General features: G+C 41.1%; 1 protein-coding gene across 1 annotated transcript; it reads left to right on the top strand.

The window, feature by feature from the left end:
• The first annotated feature begins 982 nt into the window (after window positions 1–982).
• PRFB3 (peptide chain release factor) lies at window positions 983–25,651 on the top strand. Its single transcript, XM_089136358.1, has 6 exons — window positions 983–1,300; window positions 2,456–2,673; window positions 3,003–3,212; window positions 10,311–10,523; window positions 11,593–11,776; window positions 25,188–25,651. Exons 1-6 carry the CDS (start codon window positions 1,144–1,146, stop codon window positions 25,478–25,480), a joined length of 1,275 nt encoding a protein of 424 aa, XP_088992484.1. The 5' UTR covers window positions 983–1,143; the 3' UTR covers window positions 25,481–25,651.
• Window positions 25,652–27,423: the final 1,772 nt, after the last annotated feature.

The raw sequence follows: 27,423 nt of genomic DNA, 5'->3' as shown, positions 1-27,423 counted from the left end.
TAGTAGAAGTCTGTTGCTCAACGGATCTATCTGTTAAGATCCAACGACTACTCGAAGAAGGCTCAAGTGCATCCAACGAAGGAGATTCGAAGGTACACTCTATATAAACCTCACTACCATATGAGGTGAGGAGAGGATCGAAAACACACAATCTGAGACTCAGGTTCAGATACATACTGATAGACTTAAACTATCAGTGGCTTACGATCTAGATCACCTTTCCCAGTTCTTCATTCCTTAGCTCTGTGCTTCTAGCAGAGCCGTTTGTGATTAAGTTCATCAACTGACTTAGCCTTCGGAGGTGGACTCCCGACCCCCGCGGTCGGGCCACATCTGACGCTTTCATTTTGCAGGTCATCACGAGGAGATCTAAGGGCTGAGCAGATTTTGGACGCATCAGTTTCCAAAAGTTTGACTTAGAAAGGGATGTGATCTATGTTTGTTACGTGTGCCTCTGTCGTCAAGAAAATGAGAGGGGTTTGGCTCCTCTCTTCATTGGGACTTTTTTTATATCAGAAATTGGTGAACAGAGAGATGAAGAAACCTTGTTGAAAAGGGGAAAAAATGAAAAATACACAGAAAGTCAGGAGAGACACCAAAATAGTAGCAAATACTGCAAACTCTTCATTTATAAGTGCATGCTTCATCCTTGCAGGTTGCAATGAGGAAGACAAAAATAGCACCAACTTGAAAGAAAGAAGGAAGATAATAACCTGAATCGGGTTTTGCACACACTTCTTTTGTAAATTTGAAAAAATCAAATAAAATTTTGTATAATAAAAAATTTATATTTCCACCCCCTTCACCCCATGGGTAAATGGTAATCTTAAAGTCAAAGTTAAAAGAAAGCTAACATTGAATATGTTTGTAATATTTAAAGTTTACAAGAGTTGTAAAACTGAAATATTGACCAGTAAAGTTGGGCAAAACGAAAAAAAACATTAAATAAAAAAAATGGGAGAATGATGCAATGACACACTGCACCCCATGTTTCCTAATTTTTGTGGACGAAATAGATTACACTTGCAGCCTTAGACCCTATACTGCAAGAGCAGACCTTATCGGCAAACTCCTCAATTTTCGGCTCTGGCAATTTGAAGAAAGAAAACTGTGTCACTCCATGCTTCTTTTTTGGCGGCAAAAATGGTGGTGGTCGAGGGGATAACCGTAGGAAGAGCCACTGCAACTCCATTCTGGTTGAACCGTGGAGCTTTAAAAAGAATACAGTTTCAAGTAGTGTCTTCAACTGCTCGAGCTTCTCAGTCAATGGAGGACAAGGATAAGGTCTACAAAGAATTGGGTAAGTCTTCTCTACCTCTAGCTTTCTCCGTTTCGCTTCCCCTCCATTTGCAATGGTTATGTTTCATAAAAAGTTACTTCTGGCTCTAATTCTTTCCCCTTTTCGTGCTTTCGAGCTTCCCAATTTCAAATGTTTGCACGGATATCAGGGGAACCCAGTTTAGATCTTAACTTATTTGAAGTTGATTAACTTCAAGACTGCTTTCCCTTCTTTTTCAACATGTTGTGTGGCCTGTTTTTAGTGGCCCGTTAAATGATTAACTTTGTTGTTTTGGTGGCATTGACTATGAGTAGGGTTGTTTATTCAATCGACTGCTCTGAGTTTTGATAAAGATTTTTCCTGTGTCGGTAGATTTTCTGAAATAAAGATGTTAGTCGGTGTCAGAAGGTATATTTGTAGTCTTGGTTTTGGAATAGAATGGTTGTTGTAGTGTTTCTTGATGGTTTTGTAGAATTAATGATGAAATGGGAGCCACAGTTTTGAATTCTGACAGTATTTAAATCTATTGTAAAATAGATCAATAGTGGTTTCATATGGATTAGGAAAGCAGTAGAGAATAAATATCCATGGGATAAGGAAATGTATGTGAAACACAGGGAATACATAGGCAAAGCTAAACCATATTTTCTTGTTTCTTTTGCCTTTTTCCGTTCTTGTTTTGTTGGGTCCTTGTAATAAGTTGGGATAAGGCTGAGTTTGCTGTTGTTGTAATATCTTTTTCTGTTTCTGATCCACATAGCACATCTTGGACAAAATTTCAAAATGAACATAATTGGTGAATAGATTGACTGAATTTGAGAAATATGGTAAGCAAGATTGAGAATGAATGGCTTACTAATAATGAAGAATTGATGCAGCTATACAAAGTGGGGAACAGAGCATCTCCAGCAGCCAGGAATGCCATTTCTGCAACAATATAAGTGATCATTGTTTAATGACAAACTTGCTTAAAAAGTGAAAAACTTACTCAGATGGTGGAAGCGTACGTTGGAAGAAAAACAATTGAAGTAATATGAAAGTTAATGCTGGATTTAAAATTATGTTTATACTTTCTCTTTACAATTTAGTTGGGTAAGCAAAATTGCTGAATGTTTCAATACATATTTTTTGAACTGGTTTTAAAATTTATTTCCTTTCTATTTTGGATATTTCTAGGGTTGTTTTCATTAAGAAAGAAGATTGAAGATGCAGTCCTCCGTGCCGAAGTTTTGACATCAATAGCACTTGAGTCAGAAGAAGCAAAGCAACTAAAACAGGAGCAGATGATTCGTAAATATAATCTTTGGGATGACCTTACTAAAACAAATGAAATTCTTTTTGAGTTAGCTGATAGTACCAAAGTGGTGGATGCTCTCAGAGACATGCGATACAAGGTGCTGTCCTACATGCAGTTGCTATATGTGAATTTAATTCAAAGAAGTGGAAAATTCAGTTGAGAATTAATATGACTCTGTTACATATTTCTTTGCAAACATACTCACTAATGCTCATTAGTGTTACCTTGATAGCTGTAGGAACTGAATGTTAAACTCGCATTTACGAACATCTTTTGATTTTTGAGGTTCTGCTTTAAAAATTAATGTAGAAAGTTCAGTCAAGTCAATCTTGAGTCTAGAGCAAGAGCCTTTATTTTTTTCTTCTTTAGTAAACGTGTAGATTGCCCATCATAGTCTCTATTTGATAGTAGTGCTGCTTCTTGCAGGCTGAAGAAGCAAAATTGATTACACAGTTAGCAGAAATGGATGCCATAAACTCCAGGCTTTTTAAGCAAGCATATAAAGCTTCTGTAGATATGAGCAAGTTCCTGGATCAATATGAGATGTCCAAGCTTCTTGGTGGACTATATGACATGGAAGGGGCTTGCGTGATGATTCAAGCTGGTCAAACTGGATCTAAAAATGTCTACTCTGAGGTTTGCAAAGCATGTTTTACCCTTTTATTTAAATACTATGGAGCTCAACCAGACTTCCCATTTTTTGGTCCGCATCTCCTATGTATGATCTTATTTGTCCAAATGCACTACTAATGGGGGGATAAATCATTGGCCCTCGAATCAACCCTAACTTGTTCATTACAAACAACAGATCGGTTGGTGCTGAATTTGTACCATTCACACACGAGTACATGACAAGTTGTATGAAACACCTTATCTTGCAACAATAGGTACAAAGAACCCCACGGTAATGTATACCCAGTGTGCACACCTATGCTGCAAATAATAAATTCCAATAATATAAACACCTGCGCACTTCACTACATGGCAAAATTTCACGTAAATTTTGAATATTTAGTCATTTTAACCTCCTTAACAGAAAGCATCATAAAAACATAAAAAACCCAAAACAGACAATGTTCTAAATGAAATCTAAAATTTTTTCATTCATGTCGTTTTACAATCTCGCCAATTTTGGATTTTAAAAAGCATCTGATAAGATCCTTAATCAAGCCCTAGATTAAATGGATAAAACCCCTTGCAACCAGCTGCTCTCTCATGCCAAATTTACCTGAATACCTACTCTTGGCAGTAACTTGCATTTTCCTTCAGCACCAAGCCACTAACTCTCCAATCTTAATTCATTCACTCTTTCACACTCAAATACTACAATAAATTAGTATAAAGAGGAAATATAAAGAGAAACACTTCAATTATTTAGCACTAAAAATGATTGATCAAACTGTAATGCAAGGCTTCCTGAACCCCTGAATTCCCTATTCAAACTGCTCCTAACATGAGAGATTTCTTCCTCCTGCAAGCTCAGCTCACCCCTCATTTACTCCACTTCTTCCTTGCCTCTATCCCATCCCCTTCCCTCTAATATAACCCAAACCGAACTCGTAATTAACTACTTTCCACCTTAGCCATACCCTCTGAAAAATCCTAATTAGATAGTGGCTGCTCCCCAATGAATCCTTGTGACCTGTCCTTGTCCTTTGTTCTTGTCCCCTACATGATCCAATGGGCTTGGTCCCTTGTATGCCTTCGCTTCCGCCCGTTGTGGTGTCCCTCTATGCATGAGTGGCTTAAGAATACTTCCCTCCAGTTTCACCTTGCCTTCAAGGTGAACTTGATCTTTCGGCTTCTGTAGCCACATCCATGCTTCTCCCTTCTCCTGTCTCAATCATTGGGTCCTCATCCTTTTCCTCGTGTAATATTAGGACCTTGAGTTGCTTGTTAGGACAATATTGGGTCTTGGAATAAGGCACATTACAGTGAAAACACAAGCCTTTTTCCATGTTTCCCTTTATTTCCTTTGGCATTAACCACCATGAGCAATTGTTCCTTCTAGCGGTGGTTGTCACTGCTTGAGAAGACGAAGCAGAGGATGTTGGATTGGTCGTTGTAGGGTTTGAGGGGATCTGGGTCAGATTGAAAAAGAGTCAATCCGGATTTCATTCAAGTGTGCTGGTGCAAGGCTAGGCTTTGGCCCACCTGAATTAAAAGCATTAGAGTTCATGTAACACTGGCTCTCCCACAACCAGTGGGCTGGGCTGGTAGCCCATGGACATTTGCGGGCCTCAGAGAGCCTGGTTCCTCGCCTCAATTGTTTGGGCAAGGTCCATAAGCTGGGCCAATTTACCCTGTTTGAAGCCCAGTATTTCTGTCTGTATCTCTTTGACCAGTCCCAACATAGTACACCCTTCAACCAGTCTTCATCCCTATCCGGTGACAGCCGCTGGGGTTCAAGGTGAGCTCTATACTCTCAACCAAGCTCCCTTGCTAAAGGCCAATTTACCACTTCTTGCGGTGACTTCAGCTGCAGCAAGCCAAACCTCTCCTTATTTCCTCCTTCAGCTCTGACCAAGATGTGATGGGAGTCTTTAACTCCCTTAACTGAATACATCCCAAGGCTGGTCCACCGAAGCATATAACTGCTGCTCGTAACCTCTCTTCTACATCGAGTCCATGTAGGGTGAAATACCTCTCTTGCTGCCCACCTGATGGGATCTTCTCCTGAGAACACCAGTGTTTCCAGCTGCTGTGGAAGAAATTCACAGCATGTCTCAGCTTCTCTGACTTGACCCAGCTAGCCTAGGTGTCACCCAAACAGCTGGTCCACTGTTGTGCATTGGCCTGATCCTGCCCCCAGTTCCTTTGTGACTTTCGGTGACAATGGACCCACATCTACGGCCTTACCCACAGCAAGTATGCTCACAGTTCATCCATAATTTGTTGGATACTTTTTTTCCCCCCTTCCTTCTCATATGTTGAGTGAGTGAACCCAACCTGGACTCCAGAGCAAACATCTGCACCTGGAGCTCCCTCATGATAGTCTCAAGATCTTCCAGTTTTTTCTCCATTCTACTCCGGACCAATGCCTGAATTAGACCAGCTCTGGTGCCAATTGATAAAAACCTCAACGGAGCCCTGGATTAAATGGATAAAACCCCATGCAACGAGCTCCTCTCTTATGCCAAATTCACCTAATTACCTACTCACGGCAGCAACCTGCAAGATCCTTCACCACCAAGCCACTCACACTCCAACCTTAATTCATTCACTCTCTCTCTCTCTCTCACACACACACACACACACACACACACACACACACACACACACTACAATTGAATAGTATAAACTGGAAATATAAAGGGAAACAATTGAACTAATTCTGAGCTACTATGGTTGAAAGGCTTGCTAGAAGATATTGGAGTCCAAATTCCAAATAGATGTTATATTGTGACAACAAATCTGCCATTAGTATTGCCAATAATCCTGTACAAAATGATCGAACTAATCACATTGAAATTGACAGGTTTTTTGTTAAAGGAAAGCTGAAACAAGGGCTTAGCTGCATGCCTTTTGTGAGGTTTGGAGACCAAGTGGCAGATATTTTTACTAAGGGTTTGAAAGAAGGAGATTTCCTTCCTATTGTAGGCAAGTTGGGCATGACTAACATCTATGCCTCAACTTGAGGGGGAATGTTGGTTGAGTATTACTAAGAGTCCAACTCTATTAGAGTTTTTATTCATGTAATTTTTTTATTTTCTTGTTACCCAAGTAAGGTATTTATGTAATAGTGTTCTTTCCACTTTATCTTAAATAGTGGGCTTGAGATCACATTGTTCAATACAAGCCATTCTACCAACATTGTGTTTCTCAACAGCCTTCAAGAGTTCAAATACAATTTGAGAGACAAGAAAATTGTCCTCTAAAAACAAAATTATAGCTTAAGGACAAAACTTACTAATTTTTTAACTCCGAAAATCTGTCCAAAATAGAAACTAGCAGAAAAAATAGAAAGCATTCACCTAACTCTCCTAAACCTTATGTACCAAGATTCCTTCACCAAAAATAGAAAGTCAGCACCAAAATAGAAAGTAATGTAAAAGGCAACTATTGCCAAGGCTTGCAAACTCAGGCAACATCCTTGGAATCTTTGTGCAACTCTTAACACTCCCCCTCAAACTGGAGCATACAAGTTTTCCATGCCCAGCTTGCAACAGATAGGCTAAAACTAGGTCTAAATAGAGCTTTAGTGAAAAAATCAGCTAGCTGATTAGTAGAGCTCATAAAAGGAGTCTCGATAATCTTTTTCTTAATTGCATCATGCAAAAAGTGACAATCTACCTCTATATGCTTCATCCTCTCATGGAACACTAGGTTACTGGAAAAGTGACAGTCTTCTTTTGTTATTGCAATGCAAGGATAAGGGCCTATTTATAGCTTGAATAAAGTTTTACAAGAAAAAGAAACTTAGTAGACTGAAAGTAGAAACTAATATCCTAGTAACTAGTGACAATATAGTTTTATGGAAATATAAACTAATTAAGATTAGAAACTAAACTAAGGTCCAAAATCTCCTTAGAATAAAATATTCACACGATATGATTTTGGGCCCCACAAATCATCTATGAAATGTACCCAATATACCAAATAATGGGTCATGACACTATTCACATGAACAATATTTGGCCTCCCTTCTTCATGTTTTGTCCCATTGTAGCCATTGTGCTCGATTGGTCAACATTGTGGAGCAAGTGGACCTTCTAGTTGGACCAACTGGCTGGCAATGTTAGTTTGAATGGGCTCCTAGCTGGTTGTCTTGCATCAATTTCTCTCTCTTAAAAAATTCGCCCTCGAGTTTCATAGAAAAAGTTTGCCTCATGATTGGCACCACAAAAAAAATGTGACAAGTGGTTGTAGCATTTTTCGGTTACAATCAATAAGAAAAGAATTAGGGGAAACTAAAAGGAGGGAGGAAAGGATATAAGGGATAGAGAGATCTCAATGAGGAGAAGAAAAGTAGGGAAGAGAGACTAGAAGGATACACAAACACTAAGATAGAGAAGAGATTTACCTAGGTTTGGGCTTTGATACCAATTAATGTGGGATGGAATAGAGAAAAAGAAGGATAAAGAGGATAGGGGACAAAAGGGGAAATCTGAGAAGAATTAAACTTGAGGAAGTGGAAGAAGGAAAAGAACACTTATAAGAAGAAGAGAAGGGGAGGAGAGAGAGAGAGAGAGAGGGAAGGGGGAGAGAGCTACAATAGCACAATGTTAAAGCTTCAACTCATACTTTTCTTTCTCTCCAAGAGTCTTTTTTATTTATTTGTTTATATTGCAATATAAGGGCCTATTTATAGCTTTGACTAAAGCTTTATAATAAATAAAAACTTTGTAGACTGAGAATAGAATCTTATGGAAATATAAACTAATTAAAATAAAAAACTACCAAAATAGAAACTAGACTAAAGCCCAAAATTTCCCAATAATAAAATCTTCATGCAATATGATTTTGGGCCCTACAAATCCTCTATTCAAATATTCCCAAAATGCCAAATAATGGGTTGTGACATTGTTCATATGAACGGTGACGTGAACAGTAATTTTGCATCCCTTCTCATGTTTTGTTCCATTGTAGCAGTCTTGGTTGATTGGTCAAAATTTTGGAGCAAGGGGACCTTCTAGTTGAACGAGCTGGTTAGTTTGAGGTGGCCTTCAATGCTGGTTCGAGTTGGTTCCGAGCTTGTTGTCCTACATCAGCTTTGTCCTATTTTATATATATATATATATATATATATATATATATATATAATAGACTAGGATTACTCCTCTATTTTTGTGACCATTGTAATCCTAATTTTTTTGCCAACCCCTGACCCATTTCTTAAAATGGCATCCCAATCTCAATGTTGTCGTAGAAGTTACCCTCTTATATACCATACTGATAACCATGGTGGGTGATCTCGCGAGATATCTCGGTTTTTCATAAATTGAGACGAGATAAAGATCAAGTTCTACAAAATGGGATATCTTGCTTGAGATCTCGCCATCTCCCCCCACATCTCGCCGTATCTCGCTGGAACTCTCAATTTTTGCAGGATTTTTTGCATATTTCAGCTGGATTTTCACTTGTCTTAGCACATGTAAAACATCAAAGGAAAACCAATCATTCTTTGCTTTTCTTAAGAACTTATGAGTTAATCACTTATATAGAACTTCTAATGGTTGTATAATTTTATTATTCTCTTATCAAAAGTCGAGATTGTGATTCTCATATGGATGGAATTTTGATGACATTTAAGTTATTTGATGTATTTGATACGCTTGCTTTCATTTATATGTCATAAAGGTTTTATATTGAATGTTGTATAACCTTGCATTCTCTAATCCTATATTATTTAGGTTATAAACTATTTGGTAGACTTAGAAATCATATTTAGGGTTGTTTTATCATAAATCCAAGGTCACCAGTGTGTTCAAAAAGCCTTGAATAGGTTAAATAGCACATTTAAGCCCAACTGGGACCCTAAAACCCACTGAGATGGGCCACCGAGTTGATGCCAAAAAAATCACACATTTCGACCGAGATCTCTCCAAGATGATTGAGATCTCGTTTTTTCAGGGTGGTGAGATCTCCCTCGAGAGCGAGATCTTCTACCATGCTCATAACAGTTCAGTTGAGCATTGTTCATTTACAATCCAAAGAATAAGTGTCAGTACTACTATGACAAGTATCCCACCTTGTATAAGGTTAAGGTGATCCATACTGCTCGGCCATCACAATTGATAGTACTATGTGTGGAACAAATATAGTTTGAATTTTCACAAAGACACACACTTATGTCCACTCACATTTCTACCCTGTTGCTTTTCTGACTAGGCAAACCGAATGTAATGACTATATGCTAAGGGGTTCCCAACCCAAACCCTAGTCATAAGTCTTGATTACCAATTTAGTATACAGATGGATACACTTTTGCTCATGGTTATTAGATGATTAATTGTGAAGGCCGAGTTGAAATGTTACAAGTCTTATGATTACCACTCACCATTTAAGAACCAGTGTGAAGATATGATGCATTCTGTTCACTGACCCCACTTTGAACCTTGCAGTTGCAGGTTTTAGTTTTTCCCACATCCCTTGCCTCTTGTTTCACAATGGCAATGCCATCTCATGCAATCTAGGACTTGCATCTGCCTCATCATCATGATAATTATATTTGTAATTGCCAAAACAGGACGATTCCAACTGGACCAACTCTACCTACTGTTGTTCAACTCACGGATAGTGTCACTGCCACCTCATTCTGATTTGTTCATCATTCATGCTGTGGATTTTCTGTTGATTCTAACATCATAAGTATATATTTCCTTATTGTGAGAACATATTAGATTCCTATTTTTGGTTGCATTGTTATTTGCTTAAATTTGACATCTATGGACTTGGTAAAATGCTTCACTTTTTAACTCCTTGTCAAGTAACTTGTGTCCTTTATCCATGATATATGCTTATCATTAATGTGGACAGGCTTCCTCATGCTTCAGCTAATTTTCCATATGACCATACAATTAACTTCTTATTCATAGGCATACTTGTCTGTTCCTTGGTATAGACTGAAATTGAAAATTTGAGAACCGGAAAAGTCTGGTTTTATGTTGAAATGAGTCAGTTAGTTTGCGGAACTATTCAGAATTTTTATTGTTTCCCTTTCTTCTTCTGTCTCTGTGTCTTTGTATGTCATCGTTTCTTTTCTGATGCATAATGTTGCAAAATGAATTTCAGATATGGGCTGAACAGCTTTTAAAAATGTATACCCAATGGGCTGAAAAGCATGGTCACAGAGGAAGGGTTGTTGAGAAATTTCCTGCTAAGTATGGGGGTATCAAGTCTGCAATTGTTGAGTTTGAATATGAATATGCTTATGGATTTCTTTGTGGAGAGAGAGGCATCCACAAGATAGTTGGGATTTTTGATGATAGATCTCGTCTGTGTGAGGTAAGTAATCACCTTTTTGGCCTCTTTTTGAGTACTTCAAAGACTTGCTGAGACTCCTCTCTTCACTCCTGAACTATCTTTTGTTAAATTACTGCCGTCATTTTGATTTGCCTGATTTTATCTCAATGTCTTTTAAGTGGATTCATACTATTATCCAAGATAAATTTGCCTGATTTTATCTCAATGTCTTGAATCCCATTGACAACCCGAAGCTTAAGCTGGCTGGCATCATAGTGACCTTTTTAATTAAATAATGAAAGAGAATTATGAAAAGCATACGGATTGCATCAGTGACATAAAAGCTGTGTATGGTGATGTATATGGGGAAAGGAAGAATCAGTACCACATGAGTGCAGCTTACATGAGGCCATGGAGAAAATGTTGCATCCACTGGAACTCTTAGGGGGCAAGTTTAGGGATTGTTGCTTAACATGGTTTACCCTTCTGCAGGAAAGGCCTATAATTTCTAATAGTGAGAGGAAGTAATGTGGGGGCAAGCTGAAAGCCTAAAATGATTACAAAGGCCATGTATGACTTAGTTCAGTATTAGACATAGCTACTGAATTCTTGCTTCTTGCCCCCACCGCCCCCCCCCACCAAAAAAAAAAAAAAAAATAAAAAAAAGAAAATGGTCACCGAACTTATGCTTTACCAAACTTGGTCTTAAGTAGCTGATGCACTCGGTGACTGCCTAGATGAGTTCAGAAAACAAACACAACCATTAGATAATAACTGAAATTTCATGTGCATATCTGCCAACTTATAGCATATAAACATTGCAAAATTATGCGTAAAATATAGGGAGTAAATGTTTTCTGGCTCTTACTACTTTTGTATAATTTTCAATATTTTTGATACAGGGAAGCTTTTCTACCTGTTCATATCTAATAAACATTAAGAGACTAGAGTTTCCTGTGCCTTGGAATTTCCTTTATCTTTGTGCTTGGGAAACATTTTCAGTGCCACTGAATGCCCAAATTGGCTACTTGCTTTTGGTTTTTACAGCAAAGCTCTCGCAGATATTACAGGATTTCTTTTATCCCTCTTTCCTGATTATAATTTCTTGCAGACTAGCTTGGCCAGAGTAGATGTTAGTCCCCTCTTCCTTCATAAAGCTTCTGACCTGGAAATAGATGCAGAAGATTTGTTGATATCATCCATGTCGCATTGCGGAGGAGAGAAGTTTTTCAGTCAAACTGAACCTGCTGTTAGTATTCAACATATTCCAACTGGCATCAAAGTCCAATCTTCAGGTATCCCTGAAGTATCTTGAACTTATTATGATGATTTCTCTGGTGCGAACCACATTTCTCTTAATTGGCTTTTTTAGATGTTAGCTTAATTATCATTTCCAAAGTAGAGAAGTGGATCAGAGAGGAGATGTAAAAGGCAAAGAGAACACATGTAAATGAAATAGGAAGACATTTTGGAAAATTTTAGGAGTTTCCTTTTGATATATTCTTTCAGTTTTTTCCACCTTATTTATCAAATTCCTCATCCCGGGCATATATTTCACTTCTAACCCCAGTTAATTTTTGAAATAAAAAAGGACGAAGATTTTATTTCAGAAGGGAACTTTAAAGCAGTAATTACATATCCACTTCTTACCTGAACAGAACTTCATCCTCTACCTTTTCCACCTTTAGGGTACCAAGTAGGTAATGTCTTTCTTGAGAATATGAAAATAGCAAGAGTAGAAAAACATCTTCTGAAAAAACATGAAACAAAATATGTAAACAAGTTGATATGTGATACGGATAAAATATGATCGAACTTGGTTCATTCTTGGTTCAACCCTCGACTCCGGTCGGGACGAAAGGAATCAACTTGCTTCCGAGCGAGCAAGGTCCATGAGACAGCTTGCTGAGGAAGAAAACATACTCAGTCACAAGCACGCCCTAATCTGATACTTTCGGAGTAGGTTAATCAACCTGATGACGGCTAGCAGAATTCGGCGGCTGTCAATCATCGCTATCATATGGATAACCATCAGATAACAGTCGGGTTATCCTAGGACGGTTATCCTAGGAGTCATCTACTAGTCCAAACTAGTAGAAGTTTATCACTCAACGGATCTACCAGTTAAGATCCAACGACTATCCGAAGAAAGGCTCAAATACATCCAACGAAGAAGATTCGAAGGTACACTCTATATAAGACATTACCTACCCACAAGGTGGAGGACGGACGAAAACACTCAGATGCTTACTATTTGAATTGTATTCTTGTTATTCATTCCTTAGCTCTGTGCTCAAGTAGAGCCGTTTGTGATTAAGTTCATCAACTGACTTAGCCTTTGGAGGTGGACTCCCGATCCCAGCGGTCGGGCCACATCTGACACTCTATTTTGCAGGTCATTCTCAGGAGATCTAAGGGCTGAGCAGATTTTGGACGCATCATATGGCGCCGTCTGTGGGAAACGTTTCAGAAAGCTATGGTGACTAGATCAACGGCAGCAGCAGCAACTGCTGCACAGCGAGATGCTGGTGTCCAAATTCCCGGAGTAAACAATCCGGATATTCCTCAGGGAAGTCAACCGCTCGAAGTAGATGGTGGTAAGGGAGGTAACAATCCTCCAAATTCACTCCAGTATCAATTGGATCAACTGAAACTCTAGATGCTGGAGGTAAGTCAGGCACTCCGTGCACTGACCAGACAAGTGGTGATACCACAAGACCCTGATCATCGTGATACAGAAAGGCACGCATCACGGCGGGATTAGAGATTGATCGATGAACAAAATGTCGGTCATAACTTCCGGGAAGGCGACCGAATACCTAGGAGAACTGAGGATCTCCCTAGGCGCGGTAATCGGTTTGACGGACCACAAGGGTGTACTACTGATTCAAATACAAGGTTGGGTGCAGGAGTGCGAACTCACTCACCGACTAACAGACATGTCGCTTGAGATAATGATCGTGTCGCTCGGGATAATGATCGTGTCGTTCGGGAGAATGATCGTGTTGCTCGAGGGAATGATTGTGTAGATGGGAATCGGTCCGCACATATAGGTCAAGAATTGGCCAATATCAATCAAAAGCTCGGACAATTGGCGAGAGGGAGAATAATTGATGATATCTATTCAGTTATTCGAAAGACTCCATTTGCCGAGCCCATTGCCGGATATCAATTTCCTCAAAATTTCCGTTTGCCAACTTTTTCCACGTTCGATGGCTCTGGAGATCCCACGGCCCACATCAGTTATTATCAGCAGACTATGGCAGTTGTAGGTAATTCTGATGAAATCCTTGCCAGGGTCTTTGGTTTGTCCTTGACGGGAGCAGCACATAAATGGTTCTCGAACCTCCCATCAGGAAGGATCCTGGATTTCGACGAATTGGCACGCAAATTCATAGGACGATTCTAGAGTGGAATTTAGATCAAGAAGACCGAGGAAACCTTGTTTACCATTAGACAAGGGAAGAATGAATTGATTCGGGAATACCTGAAAAGATTCAACAGGGTTACAATGGAGATAGAAAATCTAGATGAGCAAGTAGCTAAAACTGCTTTGTTCACTGGACTCACAAATCGATGACTCTTGGAGTTATTACTTCAAGATATGCCTACAACTTATGCTGAATTGGTACAGAGATGCCAAAAGTAGGTAGAAGTCATGGAAATCTTAGAAGCATGCCAGGGGGACAATAAAGCCTCTGCGAAAGAGCAAAAGGCTCCTGAGAACAAGTAGAAGCAGAATATTCGTGATCGAGTCGGAAAGCCTCATCAGGCGTGGCGACAGAGATCTCCCGACAAAAGTGAGTATACTCCATTAAATACTCCTCGGGCTGATATTTTAAACATTATCAAGAAACGAAACATCTTGAAGTGGTCTCCGAAGCTTCCTATTAAACCTGGGGAGCAAGATTGGGAAAGGTATTGCCGTTTCCACAAGGATTACGGTCATTATACCAATGATTGCAGATATTTAAAGGCGGATATTGAAAGATTGATATCCCAGGGACATTTGTCCAATTTTGTCAGCAGAAGACGAGAGGAACCACGTGATACAGGGACCAAAAGGGACCATTCGGTTAGCCCGGACCAATCGAAGGAGGCTCCAAAGTCTAAGAAGGGTAAGGAAGTGATTGACGTTACTCGGTCACCGATCTTTACAATTTTTGGAGGTCCCGAGCCTGAATCACTCCGGAAGCTGAAAGCAAAATCCAAATTCGTTGGGACCGGAGAAACGCAGAAGCATAAAAGGCCAAATGGTGAGGGTTCGATCACCTTTGGCGAAGAAGATGAAAGAGGCGTTTGTTTACCTCATGATGATGCTATAGTCATCAAGGTAGAGATTGCACGCCGAGAAGTACACAAGGTGTTAGTTGATACCGGGTTTGCTGCAGATCTTTTATCTTATGCAGCTTATCAAAAACTTAAGGTGGATGAAGACTTGATGGAGCCATCATCCACGCATCTATATGGCTTTGCAGGATCGTCTGCAATAGCGGAAGGATCAGTCTAGTTGGACCTGTCAATTGGAAGCTTCCCCAAAGAAGCTATCGTTCGGGTAAATTTCTTAGTGGTTCGAGAGCTCCCAACTTACAATGTAATCCTTGGGAGACCATCCTTATCAAAGTTAGGTGGTATCGTTTCTACGAAACATCTAAAAATAAAATTCCCGACAGAAATGGGAATCGGTCAAGTTTCATCTGATCAGAGAATTTCTCGGCAATGTTATGTTGCCTATCTAAAAGATAAGGAGGGCCCGAGGAAGGTAACGGCGTTACCAATTGAAGTACGAGATGATTGGGACGAGGCAGAAATGCAAAGGCTCGAGCCAGTAGAGAAATTGGAGAAAATTCAGTTGTATCCCGATGATGAAAAAAGAGTTATTTATATAAGGTCTGAGCAGCTGGAAGAATTCAAAGGGGAGTTGAAGTCTTTTCTTCAACAAAATAGTGACGTGTTCGCGTGGTCTGCAGATGACCTGCCAGGAATTGATCGGCATGTTGCAGAGCACAAACTTTGGATAGATCCAAAGGAGAAACCAGTTATCCAGAAAAGGAGAAATTTCTCTATGGAAAAATACGAAGTCGTTCGGGGCGAAGTTGAAAAATTGAAGAGTTCTGGTTTCATCGAACCAATTGAATGCCCAATCTGGTTGGCCAATGTGGTAAAGGTCAAAAAGGCAAATGGGAAGTGGAGGATGTGTACAGATTACACAGATCTTAACAAGGCTTGCCCTAAAGATTGTTACCCGTTGCCCTGGATTGATTTGTTGATAGATGCAACTGCAGGATATGAAACCTTGAGTTTCATGGATGCCTACTTAGGATATAATCAGATCCTCATGAACAAGGAGGACGAAAAGTTTACGGCTTTCATGACGATCGTGAAAGTTTTTATTATAAAGTCATGCCGTTCGGCCTGAAGAATGCAGGGGCTACTTATCAGAGGGCTGTCAACAAAATTTTCAAAGATTTGATCGGGAAAAACGTCGAAGCTTATGTTGATGATATGCTGGTAAAGAGCATTGCAAGGACGAAACATATTGAAGATTTAACGGAGGTATTTTCGGTGCTGCAAAAATACCAAATGAAGCTGAATCCGGAGAAATGTGCCTTCAGAGTTTCTTCAGGCAAATTCTTGGGCTTCATGGTATCACAAAGAGGTATTGAGGCTAATCCTGCCAAAATACAGGCTTTAATTGATATGGAAGCCCCCAAAACTGTTCGGGATGTGCAATGCTTAACGGGGAGAGTTAGCCGCTCTGAACCGTTTCATCTCACAGTCAGAAGAAAAATGTCTTCCTTTTTTCAAAGCACTCAAAGACTTGAGGGGCAGCAAGGAGGCAAAATGGACTGAGGAGTGTCAGAAAGCTTTCGAAGAACTGAAGGAGACATTGGGAAGACCACCGCTATTATCTCGACTTGAGAAGGGAGAAATCTTGCAGCTATATTTAGCAGCATCTCCTTCGGCAGTCAGTGCAGTACTCGTTCAGGAAAAAGACAAGAAGCAGTGGCCAATTTATTATGTTAGCCACGTACTACTTGACGCGGAGACATGGTATTCTCAGATCGAGAAACAGGCTCTAGCTCTTATGATAGCAGCTAGGAAACTACGGCCATATTTTTAGGCTTATTCCATCGAGGTATTTACTACTTTTCCCCTTAGTAAAGTTCTTCGTAAACCTGATTTGTCTGGACGAATGGTGGCTTGGTCGGTTGAACTCAGTGAGTTCAAAGTGAGCTTTAAGCCTCGAACGACAATCAAAGCTCAAGCACTAGCCGACTTTGTAGTAGAGACTACTGCACCAATGGAAGACATTGCCGAACCCACTATCCCGACCATTTGGGAGGTATATGTGAATGGTTCGAGTAACAAGCAGGGAGCAGGGGCTGGAATTCTCCTAAAGAGTCCAGCAGGATTTATTATTCGGTATGCATTGAGATTTGCATTCAAAGCAAGTAATAACGAGGTGGAGTACGAAGCCCTAATAGCTGGACTTAGGTTATCAAAAGCATTGGCGATAGCAGACATAACTATTTATAGTGACTCATAGCTTATTGTCAATCAAGTACAAGGGGAGTATGGCATTAAAGAACCCCGGTTACAGAAATACCAAGAGATTGTGCAAGCATTGCGAAAGAGTTCAGGAATCTGAAAGTATGTCAGATTCCAAGAAAAGAAAATACAATGGCAGATGAGCTATCCCGATTAGCCAATGCCAAAGAAAAGAATTTAGACCCTTGGTCTACATATAAGAGATAACATTTCCAAGTTATCACGAGAAGGAAATTTCCTATATTGAAGCGGAGCGTTGCTGGATGGATCCAATAGTAGAATATTTGAGAGATGATAAACTACCAGAGGATCCGAAAGAGGCGAGATTAATCAAAGTGCGATCAACGCGATTCATTATGCAGAATGGAAGGCTATACAGAAGATCTTATTCTGGACCCCTCTTGAGATGTTTGGGTCCCGAGGGATCGGAATTAGCTCTGGCTGAGGTGCATGAAGGAATTTGTGGTGCTCACATGGGCGGTCGAGCCCTGGCACACAAAATTCTGAGGCTTGGGTTGTATTGGCCTAAGCTTCAGCAAGCTGCTATGGAATATGTTTGCCGGTGTAGCAATTGTCAAATCCATGCTACGGTACCTAAATGCCCAGCTGAAACCATGACTTCGATTCTAGATCCCATCCCTTTTGCGATGTGGGGAATCGATATCATGGGCAAATTCACCAAGGCGTCAGGCGGAAGAGAGTATCTTATAGTAGCAATTGACTACTTCACCAAATGGGTCGAGGCTAGCGCCCGGCAACCATCACCTGAAAGAAAAGTGGAGAAGTTCGTGCTCGAGTCAATTATATATAAGTTCGGGATGCCAAAAATAATTGTGATAGATTATGGCACTCAATTCGACTGTCCACAATTTGAGCAATTCTGCGGAACTTATTTGATTGAGCATCGTATGTCATCAGTGGCATACCCCCAAAGCAATGGTCAAGTAGAGGTTACAAACCGAACGCTACTTGAGGGAATAAAGAGAAGACTCGAAGCTGACAAAGCCTTGTGGATCAAAGAATTGCAGAATGTACTGTGGGCCTACCGAACTACGGTTTGGACACCCACAGGAGAATCTCCTTTCAAACTTGCCTTTGGGGTAACGCTTCAGACCCTTTTGCCCCTGACTTCCCTGCTCCTGTTCCAGCTGACGGATCTTCTCCTTGGCATCATCCAAATCCGAACGAAGACGTTCGATCTCGGAATTCTTCTCTCGTGCAATCTCCCAAGCTCGATTTCCAAGACAAGCAATCTCAGCGTCTTTGGCTTTGGAGTCTTCCCAAAGCTTGGAAACTTCATCACTTAGTCTACTGAGTCTAAAGGCTGCCTCCACTTGGTTGTGGAAGTTACCAGTGAGACTCCTGCAATAACTTCCGAGTTAGTCAAGAGCAAAAGAAAAATCTTCGGAACAGAAGGTAATGAAGAAAAACTCACATCATCAGAGATTTCATGAAATCTCTGTCTGGGATCGTGGAGAGGGCTTTGTTCTCAGCATGCATCTGAACAACAGTGCACCATTCCAATGCCTTGTCAAAATTGTCTGTCACCAAGTCAGACCTCTTCAATGACCAAGAAGGATGATATACATCATTAGCCAACCTAGGGCGCTTCCTGGTGGCAAAATCCTTTGGCTCCAGGGAAGGAGCGGAGGAGGATGCCAAACAAGCACTAAAGTTGGAAATAGAAGCGGCACCAGCAGGGACCGCATCTTCCTCGGATGCCCGAAGGGTCTTTATTATGGAAGACCGAACGGTCTCTTCAGGCAGAGGGAGCGTAGGAGAAACATCAGCAGAAACTGTGGGAATCTGATTTGAAGATTCACCAACAGCAGTCTCCTCACGTTTAGAAGATTCACCAGCAGCAATCACCTCAGAGGGAGCAACCTTCGTCGGTATTGGGGCAATTTTCTTGCAGGAATTCGCTTTAATAAAGTCCAAGTTAATTCTGGGAGGCACTACAAATACAAAAAAAAAACAGTGTCAGTACGAGAATCCAACAACATACAGAAAAGGAAAAACCCTAGATATCTGTTGAACATGAACCATTCAGAACTTCCATTAAGTAAACCCCAAGTATGAATACTGTGGAAATTACTTAGGGAGAAGAAGAGATTCGTGACATGGACAGAGCAGAAGACTTACTAGTTTAGATTCTGATCGAAGATATTGTTGGAGGACAAGAGTACGGATACAACAAAGGAAGACGGAATGTCGTTTTGCAAATCTATCAGACATAAATAACTTGCAGATAGCAAGAGGTATCCTTAAAGGAGTTTAAATAGCCTCAAAGAGAGATGCGATGGTTGAAAGCCCAAGATAATCAAGGGACAGGATGGAAGGAACGCTTCAAATTCCTGAATATGCAAGATCAATGGTCAGGGGATAATGGCGCTTCGAAGGTTGAACAAAGTTTCCACGTGGAACAGTATACACCTGATATGAGGATACTGCCAAATACCAACCGTCGCACCAACATTAAATAATAGAGTATTTCCAACTCCTTGGAAGGAGTAATTGGTATATAGATACGAAGGAGACGTTTAGACTTAATTATAAATAAAGGAGCCGTTGGGAGATAAAGGTTTAGATGGCACAACAAGCTCAGAGGCCAAACATGCCTCTCCCGAACACATCTTCATGATATCCCGAACGTTATCTCCCGTTAAGGAACAAGTTAATCTATGTGATAGCTTATATCATTCACATATTGTTCTTAAGACAATTTTTTGGATATGAGATGAGGAAGTATTAAGGCAATCATTGGAAGAGTTTCGAGAAAACGAAGATTGATTTCCATTTCATAAAAATTGTGGAGGGCCAACCCTTACAAAAGAAAAAAGAAAATAAAAAGATGGTTTCCTATGATTCTTCCTCATTGTCGATCGAAGGGTCTTTATCGGGATCTTTCTCCGAAGCAGGCTGTTGAGGTTCTTCGGGAAGAGGCGGCGAGTCAGCAAGATACTCCTCGATATTCGGGTCCGCTGGAATAGGATCCTCCTCTTCTAAAACCCAGTCAGGGAAAGGCAACTTAAGCTTCCCGAAGATTTCCTTGTGGCACACCTCTTGAAAGGGAGTCGTGTTGAAGGAAGGATTAGATTCAAGGATCTTTTCCCAGACGTCATTTTGCCCTGCTCGGTAAGCTTGAAGGTTGAAGGAGCCCAACAATTTAGTGAAGGGGACGTTGTTTAGATACTTCCGAATGCAGTCCCTCCAAAGATTTGGTCTAATATGTTTGGGCTTGCTAGGAATTGCCATTTTCCACACGCGCTCATTATCCAAGGACTTAAACTCGAGGCTCTCGCCAAAAACAATAGCCTTATTTTTATGCTTCTTGGCCTCACATTCAGCAGCATTAGCACGAGCAATTGACGAGTCAAGTTCCTTTTTCAAGGAATTCATCTCCTTATCGTGCTTCTCCTTCAGCTCTTCGGCTGCTTTCTTCAGCCGGTCCACCTCAGAATTGGCCTTCGCCAAATTCTCTTCATAGGTCTGCAGCAAGGAGCCATTGCGACCAACTCGGCTCAATGCCTCCATGTGTTGATAAAAGCTCAACACAACATCCGTGGAAGGACGGGAAGATTATTAGAGAATCTTATGAGAGATTACAAAACAATTTGCAAAAGATCAAGAAAAATAATACCTTGTGGAATGACAAACGAGAACGTCATCCTCCAGGGCTTCAAAGGCTTGACGATCGGCAAGCAAAAGACCGAGAGAGCTCCATTCAGCAGCCTTCTCGGGATCCTGTGTTGCCCGATCTGTTCGCGTTAGCGTCCATTGAGGCATGAAGATCTCCTCAGAGTCTTTATTCTTTTTGGACTTCTTTGGGGCGGAAGCATTAGCTGAGTAATGCTTCCTTTTAGTTCGAATGGGAGAGGGGAGGTCTACCTCCTCCACCATTGGTTTTTCCCTCTCCCCGAAGCCTCAACCACTGGCTTCAGGTTCCCAATACCCTTGTAGGAAGGGTCTGGAGGTGGTGCAAAAGCTACCTGTTCTGCAGTCAAGACTCGAGGAGACCGTTGTTTAGCAGTCACAACAGCCCTAGCAGCCTTTACCCGAAGACTTTGGGGATTCATTATTGGAGGCACTGCAAAGAAAGATGAAAGTCAGAGTTGAAAGAATTCACAGTATTTTCAGGAAAGTGATACGTGGCAGTTAAAAAGCTCACGTTGAGCCAACCCCTAGTACTGAAGGATGGAGTTGTATTCCATCTCATATACATGTATCTCTTGATACCATGGAATTGACTTGATCTTCCCGACGGCCATTTTGTCTTCTTTGGATAATGGAAGGACCCAGTTACCCTCAGAGTATGAAGTGTACTGCTTCCAAACGGTCGGGAAGTTAAGATCTGATTGAGGCGCTCGGCAGAAAAAATACCGCTTGCGCCATTCTTTATGATTGGAAGGGCAAGTTCCTTTGGCAAAAATGCTACCCATCCAGTCAAGCTCCACTTTATTGCGCTTAGAAAGCACAACCCAACCGGGAGGATGGGAAATAGAAAGAACATGAAAATGTACAAAAACAGGAAGAGAAGATGTGATGCCAAGTTCAAAGCATAAACCCAAGAAGCCGACGATGAGACGCCAGCTATTGGGAAGAAACATTCCGGGACAAATGTCCCAATGATTCAGAATGGTTGCAAACAAAGGATTGAAAAAGGGAAAGTGAACCCCGCTTTCCAGTGTATCAATATACAGGGAAAATTCGCCCGGAAGGGTCGAATCGACTCTTTCATCAGAATTGGGAGCCCTAAGATGGTACGAGGAAGGATAGTCGACGGCTAAAGGGAGATTTTCTTCGTTATAGGAGGAAGCAACAGAATCAAGTCCATTGGCGGATTTGGTAGGTTGTCTTGACTCCACAGAAGATTCGGCAGTCACCTTAGGAGTCACAGATGGTCCAGACTCAGGAAGGGAAGAAGAAGTCTCAGCTTTTTCTTCTACTCTTCTCTGTTGGCTGACTTCTGCGAAGTCACGCCAGAGGGCAGTTAGGGTTTTCTTGTCACTATCCGACTGCTCGGAGGGGACAGAAACAAAGGCCTCATCACCATTATCGCCTTTACAAGCGCTAGGCACAGGTGAAGTCTCAGAAGAAACCCTACTATCTTCCATTATTGAAAGGTCTGATTGTGGTTTCTAGAGAAAAAGAAACCTGGAGACGAAAGTAAACTTTGCAAGGGAGACAGTAAACTTACTGAATCACTGAGGCAGAAAGCTCGAGAACGGGAGGATCGTGAAGGTGCGAAGAAGACGACACGGTTTCAAAATCCCAGACAAGGAGAATGAAACCTACGGAACGAACCGCTTTTAAGCACCCGCACAAGTGTTCGAGGACGTGTGTGATCGAGATGAATTCGGCATCAACGATCGAGATTTGAAGACGGTTCGAAAGTTTGAACTCACGAATCCAAAGCAGGCATTCAGAAACCGTCGTTTTTGATTGTGTGAGCAACGATAGTTTCGGCTACAAAAGGACGTGTGGTGTCACCCTCACAATGCTCGAGGAAAAAGCGACACAACCGCATTAAATGTGAAATGACATTTAATGGGTTGAGGATTATGCAAGACTATTGTTCGACGAAGAACCAGTTAAAAACCAAGCCCTCGGGATCGACCGAACGCTTGGTCTGGGGGGCTCGTGATACGGATAAAATATGATCGAACTTGGTTCATTCTTGGTTCGACCCTCGACTCCGGTTGGGACGAAAGGAATCGACTCACTTCCGAGCGAGTCGGGTCCATGAGACAGCTTGCTGAGGAAGAAAACTTACTCAGTCACAAGCACGCCCTAATCCGATACTTTCGGAGTAGGTTAATCAACCTAATGACGGCTAGCAAAATTCGGCGGCTGTCAATCATTGCTATCATATGGATAACCATTAGATAACAGTTGGGTTATCCTAGGATTCATCTACTAGTCCAAACTAGTAGAAGTCTATCACTCAACGGATCTATCAGTTAAGATCCAACGACTATTCGAAGAAGGCTCAAATACATCCAACGAAGAAGATTCGAAGGTACACTCTATATAAGACATTACTTACCCACAAGGTGGAGGACGGACAAAAACACTCAGATGCTTACTATTTGAATCGTATTCTTGTTATTCATTCCTTAGCTTTGTGCTCAAGCAGAGCTGTTTGTGATTAAGTTCATCAACTGACTTAGCCTTTGGAGGTGGACTCCCGATCCCAGCGGTTGGGCCACATCTGACGCTTTATTTTGTAGGTCATTCTCAGGAGATCTAAGGGCTGAGCAGATTTTGGACGCATCAATATGGATACTGAATCGGACAAATGAGATGATTGAAGCCAGAAGGATGCCCTGGTAAGAATACATCTTGAAGAGGTATCACCATGCCCTCCGCCGACCCCAGTGCCCCTGATCCTCCTCTCTCCTCTTCTGCAAGTTCCAATAACCCTTCCACCACCCCCCTTGTCAACCTCCTCCACTAAAAGCCTGGAACTCATTTTTCTTCCCCCTTCCCCTTTTTACTCCGACTCTGACTGCAGTCTCTCTTGTATTCTCTTGTATTTTCCCTACCTCTACTAACCCTGTTCCTCTTGTGTGTTGTCCCTCCTCTGCAACTATAGCTGGCATCCATCGATGGCAGTCTGCCATCATTGGCCAATTCTTAAGTCTAGGCCCTCCTCTTGGCATTATCAAAGCATCCCTCTCTAGACAGTGGAAATATCAAGGTCTGATGGACACCTTAGTCCTCGATTCTGGTACTTTTCTGTTCAAGTTTGCTTCCCTTACTTGCAAATCCAAAGCCCTTGAGGGCTCACCTAGGTTTGTTGGAAATTCCCCCATCTTCCTCAGACCTTGGGTACCTTCAATGCCTCTCTGCGGGGTTGACTTCAGCTCTATCGCCCTGTAGATTAACCTCCCTGGCCTTCCTCTGGAATTTTGGAATGCTGATTGCCTCAGCCGTATTGGCTACGCCATTGGTCGCCTTTTATGCTTGGAACAAAAGACTCAATATGTGGCGTCTCTCTTATGCTCGCATCTGTGTAGATGTCCTTGCTTCTATATTGCTCCCTCCTTTCATCTCCATTGAAGATGAAAATGGTCTCTGTTATAACCAAATGATTGTGTATGACTGGATCCCAACAAGGTGCGACATCTGCTTGTCTTTTGGTCATGATCCAGATCTGAAGCCTTTGCCTGCTGCAACTGAATCTTCAATTCCTCCTATTAATCTTGAAGAATTGTTCACTGCTGAAGATCGCATGCCCCAGATTGAAGCTGCTGCCCCAATTCCCTCCATCGACGCTCTGAAACAAGTCTCTGTGGAAGTCATCGTCCATGATTCTACTGTTGTCTCTGCCACCATCATCGCTTGTTCAGCCATACACGGTCTGCATGCGACGACAACGACGACCTACTATTATTCCAGTGACTGCTCTGGCAGGTCGAAACCTCAAGAATTGGAATCGGCAGGCCAAGAATCTGGCTGCGATTCAGGCCAAGAATCCTGCTATGACTCTGGCCGAGATCCCTGCTGCTATCGGGGACGAGACCGGCAACGAGGAAAGGAGAGAGGGAACGCCGGCGCCGCCTCGCCCCAAACGACGGGAACAAACCAAAGAACGCAAGCAAACACAGAACACACAAAAAAAAACGCAAAGAAACAAAAAGGATACAGGAGAGAACGAAGCGAACAAGAGAACAAGAAAGCAGGGCCAACCCGCGGAACGCACAGCGGCAAGGAGCCGGGGCCCAAGGCCACGGAGGAGGCAGGGGCACGGGGGCACCGGGCGGCGCCGGGCTGGGCGGTCGCGGGCGGTCTCCCACCATGATCACTGCCATCCCTGTGGTTGCTGACATAAGAAGATTTTATTGTAGATTTTAATAGTAGTGTGACTGGTTTTCTTTTCTTGTTGCTTAGGTGGTTGCTAAGCTTGATGCCTCTTTGGTTAATTGTTAGTTGAGCCCTTTGGCTCTCTTGTTTGGGCTTTTGCCCCTTGTGCTTGTGTTCCCCTCCCCTACTTTTTATTCTATTTGGTAATGAATTTCTTTATTCATCCCAAAAAATGAAAAAAAAAAAAAAAAAGTGCTTTCTCTGGTTTCTTCATGTTTTCTATTCCATGAAACATGTAAAGTTATGTCATAGGTGAAACAGAAAAGGAAGTAATAACTTGATCTGCAGGTGAAAGGAGCCACTTTGCAAATAAAATCAAGGCCCTTAACCGTCTGAAAGCCAAACTGCTTGTGATTGCGATGGAGCAGGGAGTATCCAACGTGAAGAACATCAAGAAAGATTCAGTTGATGATTTGTGGCATCGAGAGACTCGAAGGAGGTATATTTGTCATCCACATAAGTTAGTACAGGATGTAAAAACTGGCATCCAGGTGCCCAACTTGAATTCTATTTTGGATGGTAATATTGAACCTCTTATTGCAGCTCATATTGGTATTAGACGTACAAGTGACTTACTTTAAACTGTATCAGCTTGTTTATTTGTGACCTTTCAAAAATAGAGATTAATTTCTAATTTTATTTTTTTATCTGTTCATAATTCAATCACAAACTTCTTTTTGCCAGCTTTTCTTAGTTCCTGTATGATGAAGAAAGGATAATCTGAAGCTATGATGCATTTCCTTGAAATTGTGGGATAATAATTTTTAAGATTATAAAACACCTTTGTAGGTAGTAATATTTAACAAGAAGTTCTCTCTTCTGCATAGTTTGTTATTGCATCAAATATGTTTAGTGCATGTTTCATTGTTTTGTGGAATAACACAGATAAGTTTATTCTAAATTCACATGTTTCACCCTCTAATGAGAGTTCCTTGTAGTTTAACATTGATGCGTATTTTCTTAATTATGGCATGCCTCCTATTAGGTTCCAGTTCATTCATTTTGTACACCAAAATGTTGAAGGATACGTTGTTAAAAAAGATTTGAATACAAACTTTCTGTTTTTGGTGGTCGTCGACCATTATTTGGGCTTTGTTTTCTTCGTAGGTAAGGTTGTTCTATTTTTGTAAACAAAATTACCTCATTTATCATCAGAGGTAAAAAACCCCAGAGAGATGCACTGAATTTTGGAATTTTGAGATGGGTGGGGTGGAAAAAGGTCCCAGGTAAAGAGCTTACACATGCCCATGTATATATTTCTACTTATAGTTGCTGAGGCATTGCCTAAGCTTCCAGGTACCATAGTGAGCTTGTTTGTGGTGCCTTGCATCTCGGCTTCCTCTGACGCTTTGGGTTGCCTATTAGGCATGGCAGCCATGTTTTCTTGCCCATCCAAAAACAAGATTTTCCATGCTTGGTGACTTTGTCATTGTTCTTCCTTTTAACCCCCCCAAAACACAGATTGAGTAGAAACCTTATCCTGGTCTACCACATACTTAAAAAATTGATCATTCCATTGTTTCCTATTTTTAAAGAAATCCATATTTCTGAACATGTTTTTCCTTGTTTGTAAAGTCAACCAATTTGGCCAAGAGATGATCAACCTTTGTTTTGTTGATGGACTCCGACATCATTGTGTAGTTGCCAGATAAATGATCTTGGCTACTACTCAAAAGAGGAAACTTGCTCCAACCCTGCTACAATTTGGTCAAATTGAGAACCTTAATCATCTATCTTCATCTGAACTTACTGCATTCGTTGAGTTGGAATTATGCACAGAAAGTACCTCCTCACCAGGGAAAAAAACAATTTCGCTTGAGACTCACGGGCAAGTGTAGCTTAGTGACAGATTGCAGAGGTCTGGTTTATTTTGTTTGGCAGAGAGAACTTGTCTTTCTCAAGATCTTAATTCTGTAACTTGAAAGGTAAAGGGGTCTATCACAATCGTATTTTTAAGAGGAAACATTTTCAAAGACACCGGAGGCTAAATTTCTTTAATCCATGTGATTAAGAATAATTTTAAGATAAGTACATTTACATTTTAATGTTGAGTGCTGCTCCAAAATAGAAACTTCAGTTGCTTCCAATTAAAAGGAAAATACACAGAAAATACCTTGTAATATAATTGAACAGACGCAAGATTTCAACTTTGATAACAATATTGCCTAAATCATTAATAATTCCAAAAGGCCGCTTTCAAAATTCCCAAATTTAATCTAGACAAGAGGCCTAGAGATGTTGAACCATTAATGGGTATCACTAGGTTTAGCCACCGAGACTTTTGTTGTTCATTTTCCCCCCCTTTTTTGGTAAATGGAGATTTTTGTTGTTCATTTTCCCCCTTTTTTGGTAAATGAAGACTTTTGTTGTCGCAGCTTACCTTACTCTTTCCGTCAGCACCACAACCATCTGACCAAAACTGTCTGGGATGTGTTATTTCCCCTCTTCCATAGCACACCTAAGTCCCAACTTAGCATCATATCCATCTACTTCTATTGGTTCAAAATCAATTCCAATGGTTTCA

The sequence above is a fragment of the Hakea prostrata genome, chromosome 10, assembly GCF_041222555.1.
Source record: "Hakea prostrata isolate BN-2017 chromosome 10, UWA_Hpros_2, whole genome shotgun sequence".
NCBI classification, from domain to species: Eukaryota; Viridiplantae; Streptophyta; class Magnoliopsida; order Proteales; family Proteaceae; genus Hakea; species Hakea prostrata.
Note: the sequence above shows the minus strand (reverse complement) of the source record. Positions and strands in the feature narration are given on the sequence as shown.